Source organism: Cherax quadricarinatus, chromosome 98 (genome assembly GCF_038502225.1).
Source record: "Cherax quadricarinatus isolate ZL_2023a chromosome 98, ASM3850222v1, whole genome shotgun sequence".
In the NCBI taxonomy this organism is placed as follows: Eukaryota; Metazoa; Arthropoda; class Malacostraca; order Decapoda; family Parastacidae; genus Cherax; species Cherax quadricarinatus.
In genome coordinates this window covers 7,830,957-7,855,062 of record NC_091389.1, presented here as the reverse complement: position 1 = coordinate 7,855,062, position 24,106 = coordinate 7,830,957, and the positions used below count along the sequence as shown (strand labels likewise).

Below are 24,106 nucleotides of genomic sequence, written 5' to 3'. Positions count from 1 at the left end.
CTTATGGGAACAAATTCAGTCTATAACAGCACCCAAACAGACTTCTGGATTGAAATAATATCGTTATCCGGGGTCCACTGTATATGCATTGAGTATTGAAATGTCCATGAGGTGGAAGAGTTTTATGTATCACTTATAACTCTAATGAACACAGTTGGCAGAACTAATTTGCATCTCTCGTTTGTCCACCAAACTCATATTTTGTGTGTAGACAAACACTGTCGCAGGTTTCAGAATGGGTTCATTGGTCACTGTCTACCTTGCCACTGTCTTTTGTTATGGTGAAAGAATGTTAATAATGTGACATCTTGTTTGTAATGCCACCTTAATGCCATAATGTTATTGGCAGCAAACATCTGCACCTCACCACTACGAGTGCCTGCGGTGGAGGTGGCCTGGTGGCTAAATCTCTCGCTTCACACAATGAGGGCCCGGGTTCGATTCCCGGCGGGTGGAAACACTTCAGCGCGTTTCCTTACACCTGTTGTCCTGTTCACCTAGCAGCAAATAGGTACCTGGGTGTTAGTCGATTGGTGTGGGTTGCATCCTGGAGGACAAGATTGAGGACCCAATGGAAATAAGTTAGACAGTCCTCAATGACCCACTGACTTTCTTGGGTTATCCTGGGTGGCTAACCCTCCGGGGTTAAAAATCCAAACAAAATCTTATCTTAATGAACTGTATTGCACACATCTGTCATGTTCACTTGCAAAATATCACTGAGTGAGGGGCTTGAGTACCAGTTATCAGTATGTAATGTATGCCTCTTACCAAGATATGGTTCCATCGTTGTTCTTACCACATCACCTGAGGTACCAATAACTTCCTGGTATCATTCAGTGTTTTACTTCCCGTGTATACAATTACAGTGGACCCCCGGTTAACAATATTTTTTCACTCCAGAAGTATGTTCAGGTGCCAGTACTGACCAAATTTGTTCCCATAAGAAATATTGTGAAGTAGATTAGTCCATTTCAGACCCCCAAACATACACGTACAAATGCACTTACATAAATACACTTACATAATTGGTCGCATTCGGAGGTAATCGTTATGCGGGGGTCCACTGTATATCCAATACCAGGCCACTGTTGCAGTCACAAAGCACAAATAATTTGATACCAAACCATTTCCTCTTGCTTAGTATATACTTCTTGAATGACAGTCTACCCTTGAGCAAAATCAAAGATTCGTCATTTACAAAATTCTTGATGGGATAAAAGTACGTGTTGAACTTCTGTTTCAGATACACGAAAAACATTCCTAATCTTATATAACCTGCCAGTCCCTGGGTACCGTCTCCTCTTTCATACATTTATTATATACAAGCACCAACCTTCCTAATCTTATATAACCTGCCAGTCCCTGGGTACCGTCTCCTCTTTCGTACATTTATTATATACGAGCACCAACCATTCCAAAACTATATCCCCACCTGATTATATTACACTCTGTGGAGAAGAATCCTTCTTCTGTAAGTCATGTTTGTCACAAGAGGTGACTAAAACGCCATGAGCAAGGTGCTAGTAGCACTTTTTCCCGTATAAAGTACGAGTCGATCATCATTATTCCAGCATTACTGGGACTGAATTAACTTATCAATTGAGAGACTGTTGATATAGACAGCAACAAGCAGTGATGAACATGAGGAAGATGTAACAGTCTCTGATGATAAGACTTTGTTGGGATTTTTAACCCCAGAGGGTTAGCCACCCAGGACAACTCAAGAAAGTCAGTGTGTCATTGCAGGACGGTCTGACTTATTTCCACTGGGGTCCTCAATATTGTTCCCCAGGATGCAACCCACTCCACTTGACTAACACCCAGGTACCTACTTGCTGCTAGGTGAACAGGACAACCGATGTATGGAAACACACCCAATGTTTCCACCCTTGCCAAGAATCGAACCCAGACCCTCAGTGTATGAAGCCAGAGCTTTGCCAGCCAGGCCATGGGGCCCTATTAATAGGTTAATTCAGTCCTAATGATGCCAGAATAGTAATAGTCAACTACTAAATATCAAACAGTCTCATTTCTTCTTTATTGGGTCACCATGTTGGTGGGAGACGACCAGTGTATTGAAAATATATTATTATTTTTATTATTGTTATTTTTTTAACATGATGGCTGTCTCCCACCAAGGCAGGGTGACATGAAAAAGAAACACTTGCACCATCATTCACACTATCACTGTCTTGACAGTGGCGTGCAGCAATAACAGTTCATATGTCACTCCAAACAACAAACATTATTATTGTTACCGTTATTATATTTCAGAGATGCTACAGGGTTAACTATGATGGACTCGATCATGAACACTGCCATCAGTGCCGAGTACAGTGCCTTCAGCTTACTGGCCAGCAACAACCCCAGGGAACTGAACGAGCCAGAGAAACTCAAATTAAATGAACTCTCTGAAGCTAACAAGGGACTCATGGCCCCTCTCTGTGAAGACTACAACTTCAAGGTGAATGCTATGCAGACGGGCCCCACTTTACAGTGCTTTGCTTTACAGCATTTTGCTAATATGGCAGGTTTCAATCATACCCATTTTTTTTTCATTTAGTCAGACTTCGTTCAATAAATATATTCACCACTCACTATAAGCATGAGCAACAATATTTTAAGGTAAGTAATGTATGTGTAGGTAGTAGGTTGGTAGACAGCAACCACCTAGGGAGGTACTACCATCCAGTGGTAGTAGGTTGGTAGACAGCAACCGCCCAGGGAGGTACTACCGTCCTGCCAAGTGAGTGTAAATCGAAAGCCTGTAATTGTTTTACATGATGGTAGGATTGCTGGTGTCTTTTGTCTGTCTCATAAACATGGAAGGTTTCAGGTACGTCTTGCTACTTCTACTTACACTTAGGTCACACTACACATACATGTACAAGCATATATACACATACCCCTCTGGGTTTTCTGCTATTTTCTTTCTAGTTCTTGTTCTTGCTTATTTCCTCTTATCTCCATGGGGAAGTGGAACAGAATTCTTCCTCCGTAAGCCATGTGTGTTGTAAGAGGCGACTAAAATGCCGGGAGCAAGGGGCTAGTAACCCCTTCTCCTGTATATATTACTAAATGTAAAAGGAGAAACTTTCGTTTTTCCTTTTGGGCCGCCCCACCTCGGTGGGATACGGCCGGTGTGTTGAAAGAAGAAAGAAGTAATGTATGTAATGCATACACATTTTTTAGGCTTAGTTACATTGCTCACTTAATATATGATAGTGTAAACATGTTACCAGGCTTTTACATGCATTTAAAAGTGAAAAAAACTATGATCCACTTTACAGTAGTAGCCTGGAGCCTAACCTGCTGTATATGTGAAACTCCTGTACAGCAGGAACCTAACTTGCTGTATAAGTGGGGACCTCCTGTACATGCTAGGTTGTGATAGCTGTGCTAGCCTACTTTTTTTTTTCAACAAGTCGGTCGTCTCCCACCGAGGCAGGGTGACCCAAAAAGAAAGAAATTCCCCAAAAAGAAAATACTTTCATCATCATTCAACACTTTCACCACACTCACACATTATCACTGTTTTTGCAGAGGTGCTCAGAATACAACAGTTTAGAAGCATATACGTATAAAGATACACAACATATCCCTCCAAACTGCCAATATCCCAAAACCCCTCCTTTAAAGTGCAAGCATTGTACTTCCCATTTCCAGGACTCAAGTCCGACTATATGAAAATAACCGGTTTCCCTGAATCCCTTCACTAAATATTACCCTGCTCACACTCCAACAGATCGTCAGGTCCCAAGTATCATTCGTCTCCATTCACTCCTATCTAACACGCTCATGCACGCTTGCTGGAAGTCCAAGCCCCTCGCCCACAAAACCTCCTTTACCCCCTCTTTCCAACCCTTTCGAGGATGACCCCTACCCCTCTTTCCTTCCCCTATAGATTTATATGCTTTCCATGTCATTCTACTTTGATCCATTCTCTCTAAATGACCAAACCACCTCAACAACCCCTCTTCTGCCCTCTGACTAATGCTTTTATTAACTCCACACCTTCTCCTAATTTCCACACTCCGAATTTTCTGCATAATATTTACATCACACATTGCCCTTATACAGGACATCTCCACTGCCTCCAACCGTCTCCTCGCTGCTGCATTTACCACCCAAGCTTCACATCCATATAAGAGTGTTGGTACTACTATACTTTCATACATTCCCTTCTTTGCCTCCATAGATAACGTTTTTTGACTCCACATATACCTCAACGCACCACTCACCTTTTTTCCCTCATCAATTCTATGATTAACCTCATCCTTCATAAATCCATCCGCTGACACGTCAACTCCCAAGTATCTGAAAACATTCACTTCTTCCATACTCCTCCTCCCCAATTTGATATCCATTTTTTCTTTATCTAAATCATTTGATACCCTCATCACCTTACTCTTTTCTATGTTCACTTTCAACTTTCTACCTTTACACACATTCTCAAACTCATCCACTAACCTTTGCAATTTTTCTTTAGAATCTCCCATAAGCACAGTATCATCAGCAAAAAGTAACTGTGTCAATTCCCATTTTGAATTTGATTCCCCATAATTTATATACGTATAAAAATACACAATATATCCCTCCAAACTGCTAATATCCCGAACCCCTCCTTTAGAGTGCAGGCATTGTACTTCCAGTTTCCAGGACTCAAGTCTGGCTATATAAAAATAACCGGTTTCCCTGAATCCCTTCACTAAATATTACCCTGCTCACACTCCAACAGCTCGTCAGGTCCCAAATACCATTCGTCTCCATTCACTCCTATCTAACACATTCACGCACGCTTGCTGGAAGTCCAAACCCCTCGCCCACAACACCTCCTTTACCCCCTCCCTCCAACCTTTTCGAGGATGACCCCTACCCCGCCTTCCTTTCCCTACAGATTTATGTGCTCTCCATGTCATTTTGCTTTGATCCATTCTCTCTAAATGACCAAACCACCTCAACAAACCCTCTTCAACCCTCTGACTAATACTTTTATTAACTCCACACCTCCTAATTTCCAAACTCCAAATTTTCTGCATAATATTTACACCACACATTGCCCTTAGACAGGACATCTCCACTGCCTCCAACCACCTCCTCGCTGCAGCATTTACAACTCAAGCTTCACACCCATACAAGAGTGTTGGTACTACTATACTTTCATACATTCGCTTCTTTGCCTCCATAGATAATATTTTTTGTCTCCACATATACCTCAATGCACCATTCACTTTTTTCCTTCATCAATTCTATGATTAACCTCATCCTTCATAAATCCATCCGCTGACACGTTAACTCCCAAGTATCTGAAAACATTCACTTCTTCCATACTCCTCTTCCCCAATTTGATATCTAATTTTTCTTTATCTAAATCATTTGATACCCTCATCACCTTACTCTTTTCTGTGTTCACTTTCAACTTTCTACCTTTACACACATTCCCAAATTCGTCCACTAACCTTTGCAATTTTTCTTTAGAATCTCCCATAAGCACAGTATCATCAGCAAAAAGTAACTGTGTCAATTCCCATTTTGTATTTGATTCCCCATAATTTAATCCCATCCCTCTCCCAAACACCCTAACATTTACTTCTTTTACAACCCCTTCTATAAATATATTAAACAATCATGGTGACATTACACATCCCTGCCTAAGACCTATTTTTACTGGGAAGTATTCTCCCTCTCTTCTACACATCCTAACCTGAGCCTCACTTTTTTTTTTTATTATCACACTGGCCGGTTCCCACCAAGGCAGGGTGGCCAGTGTGATAATAAAAAAAAAAGTGAGGCTCAGGTTATGGTGTGTAGAAGAGAGGGAGACTACTTCCCAGTAAAAATAGGTCTGAGCCTCACTATCCTCATAAAAACTCTTTACAGCATTTAGTAACTTACCACCTATTCCATATACTTGCAACATCTGCCACATTGCTCCCCTATCCACTCTATCATATGCCTTTTCTAAATCAATAAATGCAATAAAAACTTCCCTACCTTTATCTAAATACTGTTCACATATATGCTTCAATGTAAACACTTGATCTACACATCCCCTACCCACTCTGAAGCCTCCTTGCTCATCCGCAATCCTACATTCTGTCTTACCTCTAATTCTTTCAATTATAACCCTACTGTATACTTTTCCTGGTATACTCAGTAAACTTATTCCTCTATAATTTTTACAGTCTCTTATGTCCCCCTTCCCTTTATATAAAGGGACTATACATGCTCTCCGCCAATCCCTATGTACATTCCCCTCTTTCATACATTTATTAAACAAAAGTACCAACCACTCCAACACTATATCTCCCCCTGCTTTTAACATTTCTGTCATGATCCCATCAGTTCCAGCTGTTTTATCCCCTTTCATTCTACGTAATGCCTCACGTACCTCCACCACACTTACATTCTGCTCTTCTTCACTCCTAAAAGATGGTATACCTCCCTGGCCAGTGCATGAAATTACCTCCTCCCTTTCTTCGTCGACATTTAAAAGTTCCTCAAAATATTCTCACCATCTACCTAATACCTCCCTCTCCCCATCTACTAACTCCCCTACTCTGTTTTTAACTAACAAATCCATACTTTCCCTAGGCTTTCTTAACTTGTTTAACTCGCTCTAAAATTTTTTCTTATTTTCATGAAAATTTCTTGACATTGCCTCTCCCACTCTTTCATCTGCTCTCCTTTTGCACTCTCTCACCACTCTCTTCACCTTTCTTTTACTCTCCATATACTCTGCTCCTCTTATAACACTTCTGCTTTGTAAAAACCTCTCATAAGCTACCTTTTTCTCTTTTATCACACCCTTTACTTCATCATTCCACCAATCACTCCTCTTTCCACCTGCCCCCACCCTCCTATAACCACAAACTTCTGCCCCACATTCTAATACTGCATTTTTAAAACTATTCCAACCCTCTTCAACCCCCCCCCCCCCCCACTACTCAACTTTGCACTAGCCCACCTGTCTGCCAATAGTCGCTTATATCTCGCCCGAACTTCCTCCTCCCTTAGTTTATACACTTTCACCTCCCTCTTACTTGTTGTTTCCACCTTCCTCTTTTCCCATCTACCTCTTACTCTAACTGTAGCTACAACTAGATAATGATCCGATATATCAGTTGCCCCTCTATAAACATGTACATCCTGGAGCCTACCCATGAACCTTTTATCCACCAATACATAATCTAACAAACTACTAGCCTACTGTCTGCCGGAAATGTACCACATGCTGTCAAGTTTCTTTTGTGCCTATCAGTATTCTGTTGCATGTAAACTATAGTTTGTATACTTCAGAAAAGAAATAAAGTTGTATTGTATTGCTGGCAGCAACAGCCTGGTTGGCATGGCACTCAACAATGAAGTCTGGTCTTGGGGTGATGGTGAGGTGGGGTGAGGTGAGACTCTTCAGTAAGGAATTGATAAGTGGAATTTTACATTACCAGCATCAGATGATAGACCAGGAAAATGAGGTGTGCGTTAGGTTAGGTTAAGTTAGGGTATAATGTAGGTTAGGTTATAATGTAGGTTAAGGTATAATGTAGGTTAGGTTAGTGTATAATGTAGGTTAGGGTATAATGTAGGTTAGGTTAGGGTATAATGTAGGTTAGGTTAGGGTATAATGTAGGTTAGGTTATAATGTAGGTTAGGGTATAATGTAGGTTAGGTTATAATGTGGGTCAGGTTAGATTAGGTTATAATGTAGCAACAACACAACATTATGTAGCAACATTGCAACATTAATTTCTACCAGTGAATCTTGCAATCTATCTTGTTTGCTTGCAGGATCTCAGCAATCCGTCGTTGATCAACATCATCAACCTGACAGAAATCGCCATCCGCCGGCTCATCAAGATGTCGAAGAGGATATCGGCCTTTAAGAGCCTGTGCCAGGAAGACCAAATTGCTCTGCTCAAGGGAGGCTGCACAGAGATGATGATTCTACGCTCCGTCTGCGCTTACGACCCGGATAAGGATTCCTGGATGGTTGGTGATGTTATTAGTGGAGTTGATGTAACGGATGTCTTTGAGGTTATTTAATAACCTGCAATATTTTGATCTATTTGTGATGTTATTAGTGGAGTTGATGTAATGGACATCTTTGTTTCAGGTTATTCAACCCTTTGAGGGTCAATTCTGTAGATCTATTGCTTTGAAGCCAGGGTCTAAACCGTAGATATACGCCTTGAGCTCAGCTCATTCAGATAACCTGTGAGCAGTAAATTTTAGCCTAGATACTAGAGAACACATCTTTGTGGTAAGTGTGCACCACAAAATAATCCTGCAGCATGCAGTGCATAGAGAAAAAAAAAAACTGGCCATAATTATGGATTAAAACGGCGATTTTGTGGTGTTTTTTCGTATCTTTTTAACAGTTTTATTCATGATTTCTTGGTCTCATTTGGTAGAATGGAAGATATATTACAGAAATATAGATGATTTTGATTGGTTTTAGTACTGAAAATGGCTTGAAACTGAGCTCAAAATAGCAGAAAAGTTCAATTTTTGCCGAAGTTCAAGAGTAAACAAATGTTATCACGAGTAAACATGTGAGCTGGTGGGTTTAATATATGTTCACGAATGTGCTGATATTATTTATACAATTATTACAACACTGCATAAGAGTAAATCTTCTATTTTTTGGTATGAATAAAAATTCGTTGTGGATAAAAAATCAAAATGGAATTCAATTGTAAAGCCTGAAAACATAACTAATGAACTGAGTAAATGTTAGTTTAGTGCCAGGAATGTCTGCGTTGTTAATTCAGGACTCTATTTTGAAATTGGAGTATTTTAACCCCTTGACTGTCGCAACCCTTTCAAATCCTGAGGTGTGTCCTGGTAATTATTTTTTTCTGAAATGATAGAGAATCTTTTCCTGATTGTAATGACACCAAAAGAACAAAACTTGATGGAAAACTGGCAGAATTATGTTCTCGTGAGGTTAGCGACCTCAGCGATATTTACGAATCGGTGATTTTGGTCACTTTGAACCCTATTTTCGGCTAATTCCATTGTTCCAGTTGACCAAACTCACAGCTATTTCTTTAGAACTCCATTTTTTCTATCAATTGAGTATAAGAAACTGCCCATTTACCAATTTCAACTACCCAATAACGTGGTCAGAAATTTGTAATTTGGCCAATTTCACGCAAATTAAAAAATATGATAATTTCAAAATAAGGTCCAGAATGAACAATGCAGACATTCTGGCACTAAAATAACATTTTCTTTGTTCATCAGTCATGTCTCCAGGCCCCTCTGATATTACTCTTGCTTTCTATTTTGAATTTTTATTCAAACAAAAAATAGGAGATTTACTGTTATGCAGACTACTGCAATATTGTAATAATTGTATAAATAATGTCAACCCATTTAGGACTTCATATTAGAATGGCTACTTGGACATTTATTGGACAATGACATCATTTGTTTACTTTTGAACATCAGCAAAAATCAAACATTTCCCCTACTTTGAGCTCCATTTCCATGTTCTTTTCATAGTAAAACCAATCAAAATCACCTCTGCTTCTATAATATGTTTTCCATTCTATCAATGAGACCAAGAAAACGAGAATACAACCATAAATACAATACAAAAATAGACCACAAAGTCGGCATTTTAATTAAAAAAAAATGGTCAAAGTTTTTTTTTTTTCTTTATGCACTGTGTGCTGCAGGATTTTTTTAATATGGTGCACACACACATCCATTCTCTCACATGTAAAAAGAGAGCAAATGAGAGAGTGGGTGAGATGTTATCAACAAATTTTGTTGAAAATAAGAAAAAGTTTTGGAGTGAGATTAACAAGTTAAGGAAGCCTAGAGAACAAATGGATTCGTCAGTTAAAAATAGGAGAGGAGAGTTATTAAATGGAGAGTTAGAGGTATTGGGAAGATGGAGGGAATATTTTGAGGAATTGTTAAATGTTGATGAAGATAGGGAAGCTGTGATTTCGTGTATAGGGCAAGGAGGAATAACATCTTGTAGGAGTGAGGAAGAGCCAGTTGTGAGTGTGGGGGAAGTTCGTGAGGCAGTAGGTAAAATGAAAGGGGGTAAGGCAGCCGGGATTGATGGGATAAAGATAGAAATGTTAAAAGCAGGTGGGGATATAGTTTTGGAGTGGTTGGTGCAATTATTTAATAAATGTATGGAAGAGGGTAAGGTACCTAGGGATTGGCAGAGAGCATGCATAGTTCCTTTGTATAAAGGCAAAGGGGATAAAAGAGAGTGCAAAAATTATAGGGGGATAAGTCTGTTGAGTGTACCTGGTAAAGTGTATGGTAGAGTTATAATTGAAAGAATTAAGAGGAAGACGGAGAATAGGATAGCAGATGAACAAGGAGGCTTTAGGAAAGGTAGGGGGTGTGTGGACCAGGTGTTTACAGTGAAACATAAGTGAACAGTATTTAGATAAGGCTAAAGAGGTCTTTGTGGCATTTATGGATTTGGAAAAGGCGTATGACAGGGTGGATAGGGGGGCAATGTGGCAGATGTTGCAAGTGTATGGTGTAGGAGGTAGGTTACTGAAAGCAGTGAAGAGTTTTTACGAGGATAGTGAGGCTCAAGTTAGAGTATGTAGGAAAGAGGGAAATTTTTTCCCAGTAAAAGTAGGCCTTAGACAAGGATGTGTGATGTCACCGTGGTTGTTTAATATATTTATAGATGGGGTTGTAAGAGAAGTAAATGCGAGGGTCTTGGCAAGAGGCGTGGAGTTAAAAGATAAAGAATCACACACAAAGTGGGAGTTGTCACAGCTGCTCTTTGCTGATGACACTGTGCTTTTGGGAGATTCTGAAGAGAAGCTGCAGAGATTGGTGGATGAATTTGGTAGGGTGTGCAAAAGAAGAAAATTAAAGGTGAATACAGGAAAGAGTAAGGTTATGAGGATAACAAAAAGATTAGGTGATGAAAGATTGAATATCAGATTGGAGGGAGAGAGTATGGAGGAGGTGAACGTATTCAGATATTTGGAAGTGGACGTGTCAGCGGATGGGTCTATGAAAGATGAGGTGAATCATAGAATTGATGAGGGAAAAAGAGTGAGTGGTGCACTTAGGAGTCTGTGGAGACAAAGAACTTTGTCCTTGGAGGCAAAGAGGGGAATGTATGAAAGTATAGTTTTACCAACGCTCTTATATGGGTGTGAAGCATGGGTGATGAATGTTGCAGCGTGGAGAAGGCTGGAGGCAGTGGAGATGTCATGTCTGAGGGCAATGTGTGGTGTGAATATAATGCAGAGAATTCGTAGTTTGGAAGTTAGGAGGAGGTGCGGGATTACCAAAACTGTTGTCCAGAGGGCTGAGGAAGGGTTGTTGAGGTGGTTCGGACATGTAGAGAGAATGGAGCGAAACAGAATGACTTCAAGAGTGTATCAGTCTGTAGTGGAAGGAAGGCGGGGTAGGGGTCGGCCTAGGAAGGGTTGGAGGGAGGGGGTAAAGGAGGTTTTGTGTGCGAGGGGCTTGGACTTCCAGCAGGCATGCGTGAGCGTGTTTGATAGGAGTGAATGGAGACAAATGGTTTTTAATACTTGATGTGCTGTTGGAGTGTGAGCAAAGTAACATTTATGAAGGGATTCAGGGAAACCGGCAGGCCGGACTTGAGTCCTGGAGATGGGAAGTACAGTGCCTGCACTCTGAAGGAGGGGTGTTAATGTTGCAGTTTAAAAACTGTAGTGTAAAGCACCCTTCTGGCAAGACAGTGATGGAGTGAATGATGGTGAAAGTTTTTCTTTTTCGGGCCACCCTGCCTTGGTGGGAATCGGCCAGTGTGATAATAATAATAAAAAAAAAAATATACACGTCAAACATGGTGGCTCGTAAGACGTATATATGCGACCAAAACAGTCAAAGGGTTAAACTATTTTGAACTTTGTGTTAAATTGGCCAAATTACCATTTTCCGATCACACTATTGGGTAGTTGAAACAGTTGACTGGGTGATTTCTTGTCCTCAATCGATAAAATAGAAGTAATACTAGTGAAATAGCTTAGAATTTGGTCGACTAATATAATGTAATTGGCCTGAAATGGGAGTCAAAGTCGGCAAAATCACTGATGCGTAAACATCGCTGATGCTTCAAAATTCACAAGCATAATTTCATCAATTTTCCATTAAATTTCATACTTTTTGTTTATTCCCTTCAGAAAAAGATTTTCTACCATTTTGTAAGATAATTTTTTTTTTTTTTTTTTTTTTTAATTTCTTGGACCCTGGCTATCACTCTGAGATTTGACCTTTGGACCCTCAAACAGTTAATAACCTGCGATGTTTTGGTCTGTAATGTTATTAGTCAAGTCGATGTAATAGTTGTCTCTTTGTTTATGGTTATTTAATCCTTAAACTGTCCAAACGTAGATCTACGTTTGCATGCGTAGTGCTCTGAATGTAGATCTACTTTTTTTTTTACATAAGAAATAATGTAAAATCGAGTGTAGATCTATGTTCGGAGAACTTATGAGTGCGAACACAGATCTACGTTTGAACAGTTTAACTCTTTCAGGGTTTCGGCTGTACTAGTACTGCTTACGCCACAGGTTTTTTGACGTGCTAGTATGCCTAAATTCTAGCACCCTCAAATCTAGTGAGAGAAAGCTGGTAGGCCTACATATGAAAGAATGGGTCTATGTGGTCAGTGTGCGCACTATGAAAAAATCCTGCAGCATGCAGTGCATAATGAGAAAAAATAACTTTGACAGTGTTTTTGGATTAAAACAGCGACTTTGCACTGCATTTTCATATGGTATTTATGATGGTATTCTAGTTTTCCTGGTCTCATTTTATAGAATGGAAGACATATTACACAAATTGAGACGATTTTGACTGGTTTCACAATGAAAAGTACCTTGAAATTGAGCTCAAAGTAGCAGAAATGTTCGATTTTTACCAAAGTTCAAAAGTAAACAAATCATGCCAAGCGTCCAATACACGTCAACTGGCGAGTCTAATATTCTTTCACAAGTGCGCTGATATTATTTATACCATTTCTACACTAATGCAGTAGTCTGCATAACAGTAAATCTTCTATTTTTTGTAAGAATAAAAATTCAAAGTGGAAAGCCAAAGAAATATAAGAGGGGCCTGGGGATGTGACTAACGAACAGAGAACATGTTATTTTAGTGCCAGGAATGTCTTTCTTGTTTATTCTGGACCCTATTCGGAAATTGGCATCTTTTGAAGTGTGTGTGTGAAATTGGCAAAATTGCTAAATTCTGACCACTTTATTGGAAAGTTGAGATATGTAAATGGGTGGTTTCTTGTACTCATTCAATAGAAAAAATGGAGTTATAGTGAAATAGTTATGATTTTTGTGGACTAGTACACTGGAATTAGCCGAAAATAGAGCTCAAAGTGGGCAAAATTGCTGATGTTTAAACATCATTGAGACCGCTAACTTCGCAAGAGCATAATTCCGTAAGTTTTCCATCAAATTTCATACTTTTGGTGTCATTATGATCAGGAAAAGATTCTCTATCTTTTCTTAAGAAAAAATAATTTTTTTTTAAAATTTGGGCGACCCTGAGAACAAGTCTCGGAGAGGGGCTGGCGACCCTGAAAGGATTAAGGGTTAAGAACCTGTGTATAAGAGAGGAAATGCGTGTCGCTGTTTTGGTGTATTATGAACAATCGTCAAGTCACAGGTGAGTGAGAGAGTGATGAGAAGGTTTCGAGAGAGGACAGGATGAGGAAGGCAGCAGTAGCGTTAATAGTAGGACTACCACTAGTACTACCAGTAGCACTAGTAGTAGTGCTAGTATTACTAGTAGTAGCACTAGTACTAGCAGTAGCTCTAGTAGTGGTAGCACTACTAGTACTAGCACTAGTAGTAGCACTACCACTAGTACTAGCAGTAGCACTAGTAGTAGCACTGCCACTAGTACTAGCAGTAGCACTAGTAGTAGTACTAGTAGTAGCACTGACAGTTGTAGCACTAGTAGTAGCACTAGCACTAATACTAGCAGTAGTAGCAATAACAGTAGCACTAGTAGCAATAATACTAGTAGCAGCACTAGTAGTAGCACAAGCAGCAGTAGCACTAACAGCACTAATAGTAGCAGTAGCACTAGCAGTAATAGCACTAGCAGTAGCACTAGCAGTAATAGCACTAGCAGTAGCACTACTAGCATTAGCACTAGTAGTAATACTACCACTAGTAGTAGCACTAGCAGTAGCACTAGTAGTGGTAGCACTAGCACAGATAGTTGCACTAGCAGTAGTAGCACTAGCACAGATAGTTGCACTAGCAGTAGCACTAGTAATACTAGCACTAGTAGCAGCAGTAGTAGTAGCACTAGGAGTATCACTAATAGCACTAGCAGTAGTAGCACTAGTACTAGCAGTAGCACTAGTACCAGGAGTAGCACTAACACTAATACTAGTACTAGCACTAGTAGTAGTAGCACTAGTACTAGCAGTAGCACTAGCACAAGCAGTAGCACTAGCACCAGTAACAATAGCAGTAGTAGCACTAGCACAAGTAGTAGCACTAGCACCAGTAATAACAATAGCAGTAGTAGCACTAGTAGTAGTACTAGCAATAATATTAAAGAACTTGTTTGATTGTTGATTTGTGTAAACTATTTTTGTAAACAATGTAATGGTAATATTGTGTAGTTGTGTTGCATACGAATGCATATACAGTGCGCCCCAGTTTACGTCGTTTCGCCTTATGGCATTCCGCTAATACTGACATTTCAAATTATGACCAAAACTCGCTATATGGACCCCCCCCCCCACCTGACTTTCTAATATGGTCACTGTGCCCCACCCAGTTTGTTTACATTCTCCATGAGCATTGCATCTCTCCATCATGTCTGGAAACTTTCCAAAATTTCAAGAGTTTTAAAGTTATTTCATGTTTTATGTATACAGTCGACCCTCGGTTATCGACCGTAATCCGTTCCAGAAGGTCAGCCTAAAAGTGAAATGGCTGAAAACCAAAATAATATTTCCCATAAGAATTAATGTAAATACAATTAATTCACTCCAGACACCCAAAAGTTAACAAAAAATTCATTTTTTGAAGATTATTTATAATTTTGCATACACAAAACAATGAGAACTAAATAAAATAAATACATGAATGATTAAATCACTATTACATACCTTTACTGAAGAGTCTTTTTGGCTTATGGGAGAGAGGGAGGAGGAGAGAGGGAGGAGGAGAGAGGGAGGAGAGATGGAGGAGGAGAGAGGGAGGAGGAGAGAGGGAGGAGGAGAGAGGGAGGAGGAGAGAGGGAGGAGGAGAGAGGGAGGAGGAGAGAGGGAGGAGGAGAGAGGGAGGAGGAGAGAGGGAGGAGGAGAAAGGGAGTTGGGGTTTATTGTTTGGAAGGGGAATCCTCATCCATAAGGACTTCAGGTAACAAGTCCCTCTCTGGGGTTACTTTCCATCTTTGTCTTTTAATGCCACTAGGACCAGCTTGAGAGTCACTGGACCTCTGTCGCACAAAATAACTCTCAAGAGTACTCTGTTACTGGCGTCTCTTTAAGATTTCCCTGAGGTGGGACAAGGTTTTGTCATTGAACATGTTGCAGATATGGCTTGTTTCAGCTTGGTCAGGGTGATACTTTTCAACAAAAGTTTGCAACTCATTCCACTTTGCACACATGTCCTTAATCACTGAAGAAGGCACCTTCTCCCCTCTCTCTTCCTCCTCCTCTGAAGCAATTTCCTCAGCTGCAGTCTGTTGCTGTTCCAGTTGAAGGTCTTGCAGCTCTTCAGTGGTTAGCTCTTCCCTGTGGTCCTCCACCAACTATTCCACATCCTGGCCACTCACATCTAACCCCATGGACTTCCTCAGTGCCACAACAGATTGTGCAACAGGCATAGGGTCCTCAGGATCAGCCCCAAACCCTTCAAAATCCTTCTCTTGGACACAGTCTGGCCACAATTTTCTCCAAGCAGAGTTCAAAGTCCTGGAAGTCACTCCCTGCCAAGCCTTACCTATAAGACTTATGCAATGGAGGATAATGAAGTGATTCCTCCAGAACTCTCGTAGGGTTAATGAGTGTCCGAGGTCACTTCAAAGCACCTTTGAAACACTGTTTTTGTGTAGAGTTTTTTGAGGTTAGAAATGACCTGCTGGTCCATAGGCTGGATGAGAGGAGTGGTGTTAGGAGGCTAGAACCTCACTGTTATAAAACTGAAGTCCTTAAACACTTGGTCTTCCAAGTCTGTAGGATGTGCAGGAACATTGTCTAGTACCAGGAGGCACTTGAGTGGCAATTTCTTTTCCAGGAGGTATTTTTTCACACTTGGGTCAAACACATCATTGACCCACTATTTGAAAATGTGTCTTGTGACCCACGCCTTATTATTAGCTTTCCACATCACTCACAATCTATTCTTGACGACATTGTTTTTCTTGAACACTCTGGGATTTTCAGAGTGAGACGCCAGTAAAGGCTTCACTTTGAAATCCCCACTAGTGTTAGCACAGAACAAAAGAGTAAGCCTGTCTTTCATAGGCTTGTGTCCTGGGAGTGCTTTTTCCTCCTGTGTAATGTAGGTCCTCTTTGGCATTTTCTTCCAAAAGAGGCCTGGTTTGTCACAGTTAAACACTTGTTGGGGGAGGAATCCTTGCAGCCTCGCCATGCCTTACCACACTGTGTATGCCACTACGCTTCTTAAATCTCTCAAACCAGCCTTTGCTGGCCCTAAATTCACTAAGAGCAGCATTTGTTCCAGGCATTTTCTTTACAAGATCCGCATGTAACTGCCTTGCCTTCTCACAAATCATCGACTCCGCAACACTATCTCCTACTAATTGCTTTTCGGTGATCCACAAAACCCACAATTTCTCCATATCTTCAATTATTGGTGACCTTTGTTTGGTTAACACATTTTACCACATCATCTTCCTTGATTTGTTCTTTCTTTGCCAAGATACAAGTAATTGTTGATTTGTTTTTCCCGTACATCCTGGCAAGTTCTAGTACTCGAAAACCACTCTCAAACTTTTCAACAACTTGTTTCTTAAATTCCATCATGTTTCTAACTTTCTTTACCAAAGGAATTTTACTAGGAACTTTCTTTATGGCCATGGCTACTTATTTCCTAGTTGCATTTAATTGATAACCATGAAAATCAATGAATTATAGCGAAATGTTTGGATGAATGAGCAGAAGCTTCCTCACTCACCCAGAGACAAAGCCAGACTGATGCGCGAGTGGCTGGTGGTGGCAGGTTGATGCATACCTTACCGCCGATATGTAAAATAATAGCCAATAACCCGGAGCCAAAAACCCGGCCGATAAGCAAGTTGGCCGATAACTGAAGGTCCACTGTACTCTGATAATTATACTTATGTGTACCTGTACCTAAATAAACATACATACACTGTGCTGGCATGCAGGTACACATTAAAATCGCCAAGAGTGATTTTAATGTGTTAGGTCTTGATATAAATCTAAGTGAATTTTTAACCTTATTGTGCACACTTAGGCACTGCTGTCTTGGCTTTAGATTTCTGCTCATCATGCCTCACACTCTGAGATCAAGCTCTACTTCACCTAATTTATATCTTCGAGGCTTATATTCATTCCCGAGGACTTGGACTTTACACATGTCCACGTTGAACTTCATCTGCCACTTTTCATACACATGTCCACGTTGAACTTCATCTGCCACTTTTCATACACATGTCCACGTTGAACTTCATCTGCCACTTTTCATACACATGTCCACGTTGAACTTCATCTGCCACTTTTCATACACATGTCCACGTTGAACTTCATCTGCCACTTTTCATACACATGTCCACGTTGAACTTCATCTGCCACTTTTCATACACATGTCCACGTTGAACTTCATCTGCCACTTTTCATACACATGTCCACGTTGAACTTCATCTGCCACTTTTCATACCAAGACATTATTTTGTCTAAATCTTACTGACGTATTTTTTTATCATCAGCAAATTTACTAATGCCACTTTTAATTCCTTTATCAAGGTCATTAAGCCTTTCAGGGTCCAGAGCCCCAGTCTGAAACTTGTCCACAGGGTCCAAGAATTTAAAAAAAAAAATTTGTTAATTTCTCTTACAGAATGGTAGAGAATCTTTTTCTGAAGGTTATAAAACAAAAAGTATGAAATTTGATGGAAAATTGACAAAATTATGCTATAGCTAATTTGGCTGCGTCAGCGGTATTTATGCATTTGCGATTGTGCCCACTCTGACTCCTATTTTAGGCCAATTACATTATTCGAGTTGACCAAATTCTTAACTGTTTTACGAGTATTACGTCTATTTTATCGATTGAGCAGAAAAAACTGCCTAATGAACTACTTCAACTACCCAATAAAGTGATCAGAACTTGGTAATTTTCCCAATTTTACAAAGTTCAAAATATTCTAATTTGAAAATAGAGTCTAGAATAAACAATGCAGACATTACTGGCACTAAAATAACATTTTCTCTGTTTATTAGGTATGTTTCCAAACTTTATAGATGAATTCCATTTTGAGTGTAGTATAGTGTCAGTAGACACTATACTACACTATCAAAAGACACTGTACTACACTATCAAAATACACTATACTACACTATCAAAATACACTATACTACACTATCACTAGACACTATACTACACTATCACTAGACACTATACTACACTATCACTAGATACTATACTACACTATCACTAGACACTATACTACACTATCACTAGACACTATACTACACTATCAAAAGACACTGTACTACACTATCAAAATACACTATACTACACTATCACTAGACACTATACTACACTATCACTAGACACTATACTACACTATCACTAGACACTATACTACACTATCACTAGACACTATACTACACTATCACTAGACACTATACTACACTATCACTAGACACTATACTACACTATCACTAGACACTATACTACACTATCACTAGACACTATACTACACTATCACTAGACACTATACTACACTATCACTAGACACTATACTACACTATCACTAGACACTATACTACACTATCACTAGACACTATACTACACTATCACTAGACACTGTACTACACTATCACAAGACACTATACTACACTATCACAAGACACTATACTACACTATCACTAGACACTATACTACACTATCACAAGACACTATACTACACTATCACTAGACACTGTACTACACTATCACAAGACACTATACTACACTATCACTAGACACTATACTACACTATCAAAATACACTATACTACACTATCACTAGACACTACACTATCACTAGACACTATACTACACTATCACTAGACACTATACTACACTATCACAAGACACTATACTACACTATCACTAGACACTGTACTACACTATCAAAATACACTATACTACACTATCACTAGACACTATACTACACTATCACTAGACACTATACTACACTATCACTAGACATTGTACTACACTATCACTAGACACTGTACTACACTATCACTAGACACTATACTACACTATCACTAGACACTGTACTACACTATCACTAGACACTATACTACACTATCACTAGACACTATACTACACTATCAAAATACACTATACTACACTATCACAAGACACTATACTACACTATCACTAGACACTATACTACACTATCACTAGACACTATACTACACTATCAAAATACACTATACTACATTATCACAAGACACTATACTACACTATCACTAGACACTATACTACACTATCACAAGACACTATACTACACTATCACTAGACACTGTACTACACTATCACAAGACACTATACTACACTATCACTAGACACTATACTACACTATCACTAGACACTATACTACACTATCACTAGACACTATACTACACTATCACTAGACACTATACTACACTATCACTAGACACTATACTACACTATCACTAGACACTGTACTACACTGTCACAAGACACTATACTACACTATCACTAGAGACTGTACTACACTATCAAATACACTATACTACACTATCACTAGACACTGTACTACACTGTCACAAGACACTATACTACACTATCACTAGACACTATACTACACTATCACTAGACACTATACTACACTATCAAAATACACTATACTACACTATCACTAGACACTGTACTACACTGTCACATGACACTATACTACACTATCACAAGACACTATACTACACTATCACAAGACACTATACTACACTATCACTAGACACTATACTACACTATCACTAGACACTATACTACACTATCAAAATACACTATACTACACTATCACTTGACACTGTACTACACTATCACAAGACACTATACTACACTATCACAAGACACTATACTACACTATCACTAGACACTGTACTACACTATCACAAGACACTATACTACACTATCACTAGACACTATACTACACTATCACAAGACACTATACTACACTATCACTAGACACTGTACTACACTATCACTAGACACTATACTACACTATCACTAGACACTATACTACACTATCACAAGACACTATACTACACTATCACTAGACACTATACTACACTATCACAAGACACTATACTACACTATCACAAGACACTATACTACACTATCACTAGACACTATACTACACTATCACTAGACACTATACTACACTATCACTAGACACTATACTACACTATCACTAGACACTATACTACACTATCACAAGACACTATACTACACTATCACTAGACACTATACTACACTATCACTAGACACTATACTACACTATCACTAGACACTATACTACACTATCACAAGACACTATACTACACTATCACTAGACACTATACTACACTATCACAAGACACTATACTACACTCAAAATACACTATACTACACAATCACTAGACACTATACTACACTATCACTAGACACTATACTACACTATCACTAGACACTATACTACACTATCACTAGACACTATACTACACTATCACTAGACACTATACTACACTATCACTAGACACTATACTACACTATCACTAGACACTATACTACACTATCAAAATACACTATACTACACTATCACTAGACACTATACTACACTATCACTAGACACTATACTACACTATCACTAGACACTATACTACACTATCACTAGACACTATACTACACTATCACTAGACACTATACTACACTATCACTAGACACTATACTACACTATCACTAGACACTATACTACACTATCACTAGACACTATACTACACTATCAAAATACACTATACTACACTATCACTAGACACTATACTACACTATCAAAATACACTATACTACACTATCACTAGACACTATACTACACTATCACTAGACACTATACTACACTATCAAAATACACTATACTACACTATCACTAGACACTGTACTACACTATCACAAGACACTGTACTACACTATCACTAGACATTGTACTACACTATCACTAGACACTGTACTACACTATCACTAGACACTATACTACACTATCACTAGACACTGTACTACACTATCACTAGACACTGTACTACACTATCACTAGACACTATACTACACTATCACTAGACACTATACTATACTATCACTAGATACTGTACTACACTATCACTAGACACTATACTACACTATCACTAGACACTATACTACACTATCAGTAGACACTATACTACACTATCAAAATACACTATACTACACTATCACTAGACACTGTACTACACTGTCACATGACACTATACTACACTATCACTAGACACTGTACTACACTATCACTAGACACTGTACTACACTATCACTAGACACTGTACTACACTGTCACATGACACTATACTACACTATCACTAGACACTATACTACACTATCACTAGACACTGTACTACACTGTCACATGACACTATACTACACTATCACTAGACACTGTACTACACTATCACTAGACACTATACTACACTATCAAAATACACTATACTACACTATCACTAGACACTATACTACATTATCACTAGACACTGTACTACACTATCAAAAGACACTATACTACACTATCACATAGACACTATACTACACTATCACTAGACACTATACTACACTATCACTAGACACTGTACTACACTATCACTATGACACTATACTACACTATCACTAGACACTGTACTACACTATCACTAGACACTATACTACACTATCACTAGACACTATACTACACTATCACTATGACACTATACTACACTATCACTAGACACTATACTACACTATCACTAGACACTATACTACACTATCACTAGACACTATACTACACTATCACTAGACACTGTACTACACTATCACTAGACACTATACTACACTATCACTAGACACTATACTACACTATCACTAGACACTGTACTACACTGTCACATGACACTATACTACACTATCACTAGACACTATACTACACTATCACTAGACACTATACTACACTGTCACATGACACTATACTACACTATCACTAGACACTGTACTACACTGTCACATGACACTATACTACACTATCACTAGACACTGTACTACACTATCACTAGACACTGTACTACACTATCACTAGACACTGTACTACACTATCACTAGACACTATACTACACTGTCACATGACACTATACTACACTATCACTAGACACTATACTACACTATCACTAGACACTGTACTACACTGTCACATGACACTACTACACTATCACTAGACACTGTACTACACTATCACTAGACACTGTACTACACTATCACTAGACACTGTACTACACTATCACTAGACACTGTACTACACTATCACTAGACACTGTACTACACTGTCACATGACACTATACTACACTATCACTAGATACTATACTACACTATCACTAGACACTATACTACACTATCAAAATACACTATACTACACTATCACTAGACACTGTACTACACTGTCACATGACACTATACTACACTATCACTAGACACTATACTATACTATCACTAGACACTGTACTACACTGTCACAAGACACTATACTACACTATCACTAGACACTATACTACACTATCAAAATACACTGTACTACACTATCACTAGACACTGTACTACACTATCACAAGACACTATACATGTAGACAGACAGATACAGAGACAGCTGGCTGGCCAGCCAGCCTGCCAAATACGTATCGCACATGTTCCAGAAATGTTCCTCTTTACGTAGGGCATTGGTTACAAGACATTCTAGCAGGATGACACTACCAGTGGCATCAGAAATGAAAGGATGTTGCACAAATGTTTCATATGGGTTATTATCGAGGTTTTTGATATTTCCTTGACCACTTGTGACCACATCCCTCACTTTCCTCTTAAAAGGGGAATATTAATTAATACATGATAACAGTGAATCCCTGGTGTTTGCCATACTGTTTGCTGTAGCTCGTGCTCAGTTGAACTGGTGCTCCCACAAGGTACTAAGTGGTCCCCAATTTTTTAATACTGCACACACCGAGTGTTAAGACCCATTCTATACTGATCAGACATCTCAGGCCAGTCATGCCAAATTAGGAGGCAGGAAAAATTAAACGTTGATCTACATTTAATATATAATATTGTAGACATGTTATCAGGTTTATATGCATTTAAAAGTGATAAAAGTCTGTGTTTCACTTTACAGTGATTTTTGGTTTACAGAAGTATTCTGGAACCTAACTTACTGTATAAGCAGAGCCCTCCTGTACAGTAGTAGCCTGGAACCTAACCTGCTATATAAGCAGAGCCCTCCTGTACAGCAGTAGCCTGGTACCTAACCTGCTGTAAAATCAAGGCCCTCCTGTACAGCAGTAGCCTGGTACAGTGGACCCTCAGCTAACGATATTAATCCGTTAGACGAAATTATCGTTAGCCAAATTAATTTTACCCATAAGAAATAATGGAAATCCAATTAATCCGTTCCAGACAGCCAAAATATACATTTCTTTACAAAGAAAACAATGAGACATGCACAATAACTATGTAAATAAATGTTAAAATGACACTTACCTTTATTGAAGAGTATTGATGAGTGATGAGACACTGTATACTGGTGTATCATCACTGAGTGATGATACACCAGTAAAGACTTCACTTTGCAATCCCCACTA

The 24,106-nt window shown here is 39.1% G+C and overlaps 1 protein-coding gene across 1 annotated transcript in view; it reads left to right on the top strand.

Annotated features, from left to right (window-relative positions):
- Positions 1 to 24,106, top strand: part of LOC128702493 (vitamin D3 receptor B) — a 65,955-nt gene that overhangs the window by 25,530 nt on the left and 16,319 nt on the right. The window contains exons 5-6 of the mRNA XM_070105414.1: positions 2,278 to 2,467; positions 7,792 to 7,992. Of these exons, the coding sequence (XP_069961515.1) occupies positions 2,278 to 2,467; positions 7,792 to 7,992 (391 nt within the window). The remainder of the gene's footprint in view (positions 1 to 2,277; positions 2,468 to 7,791; positions 7,993 to 24,106) is intronic.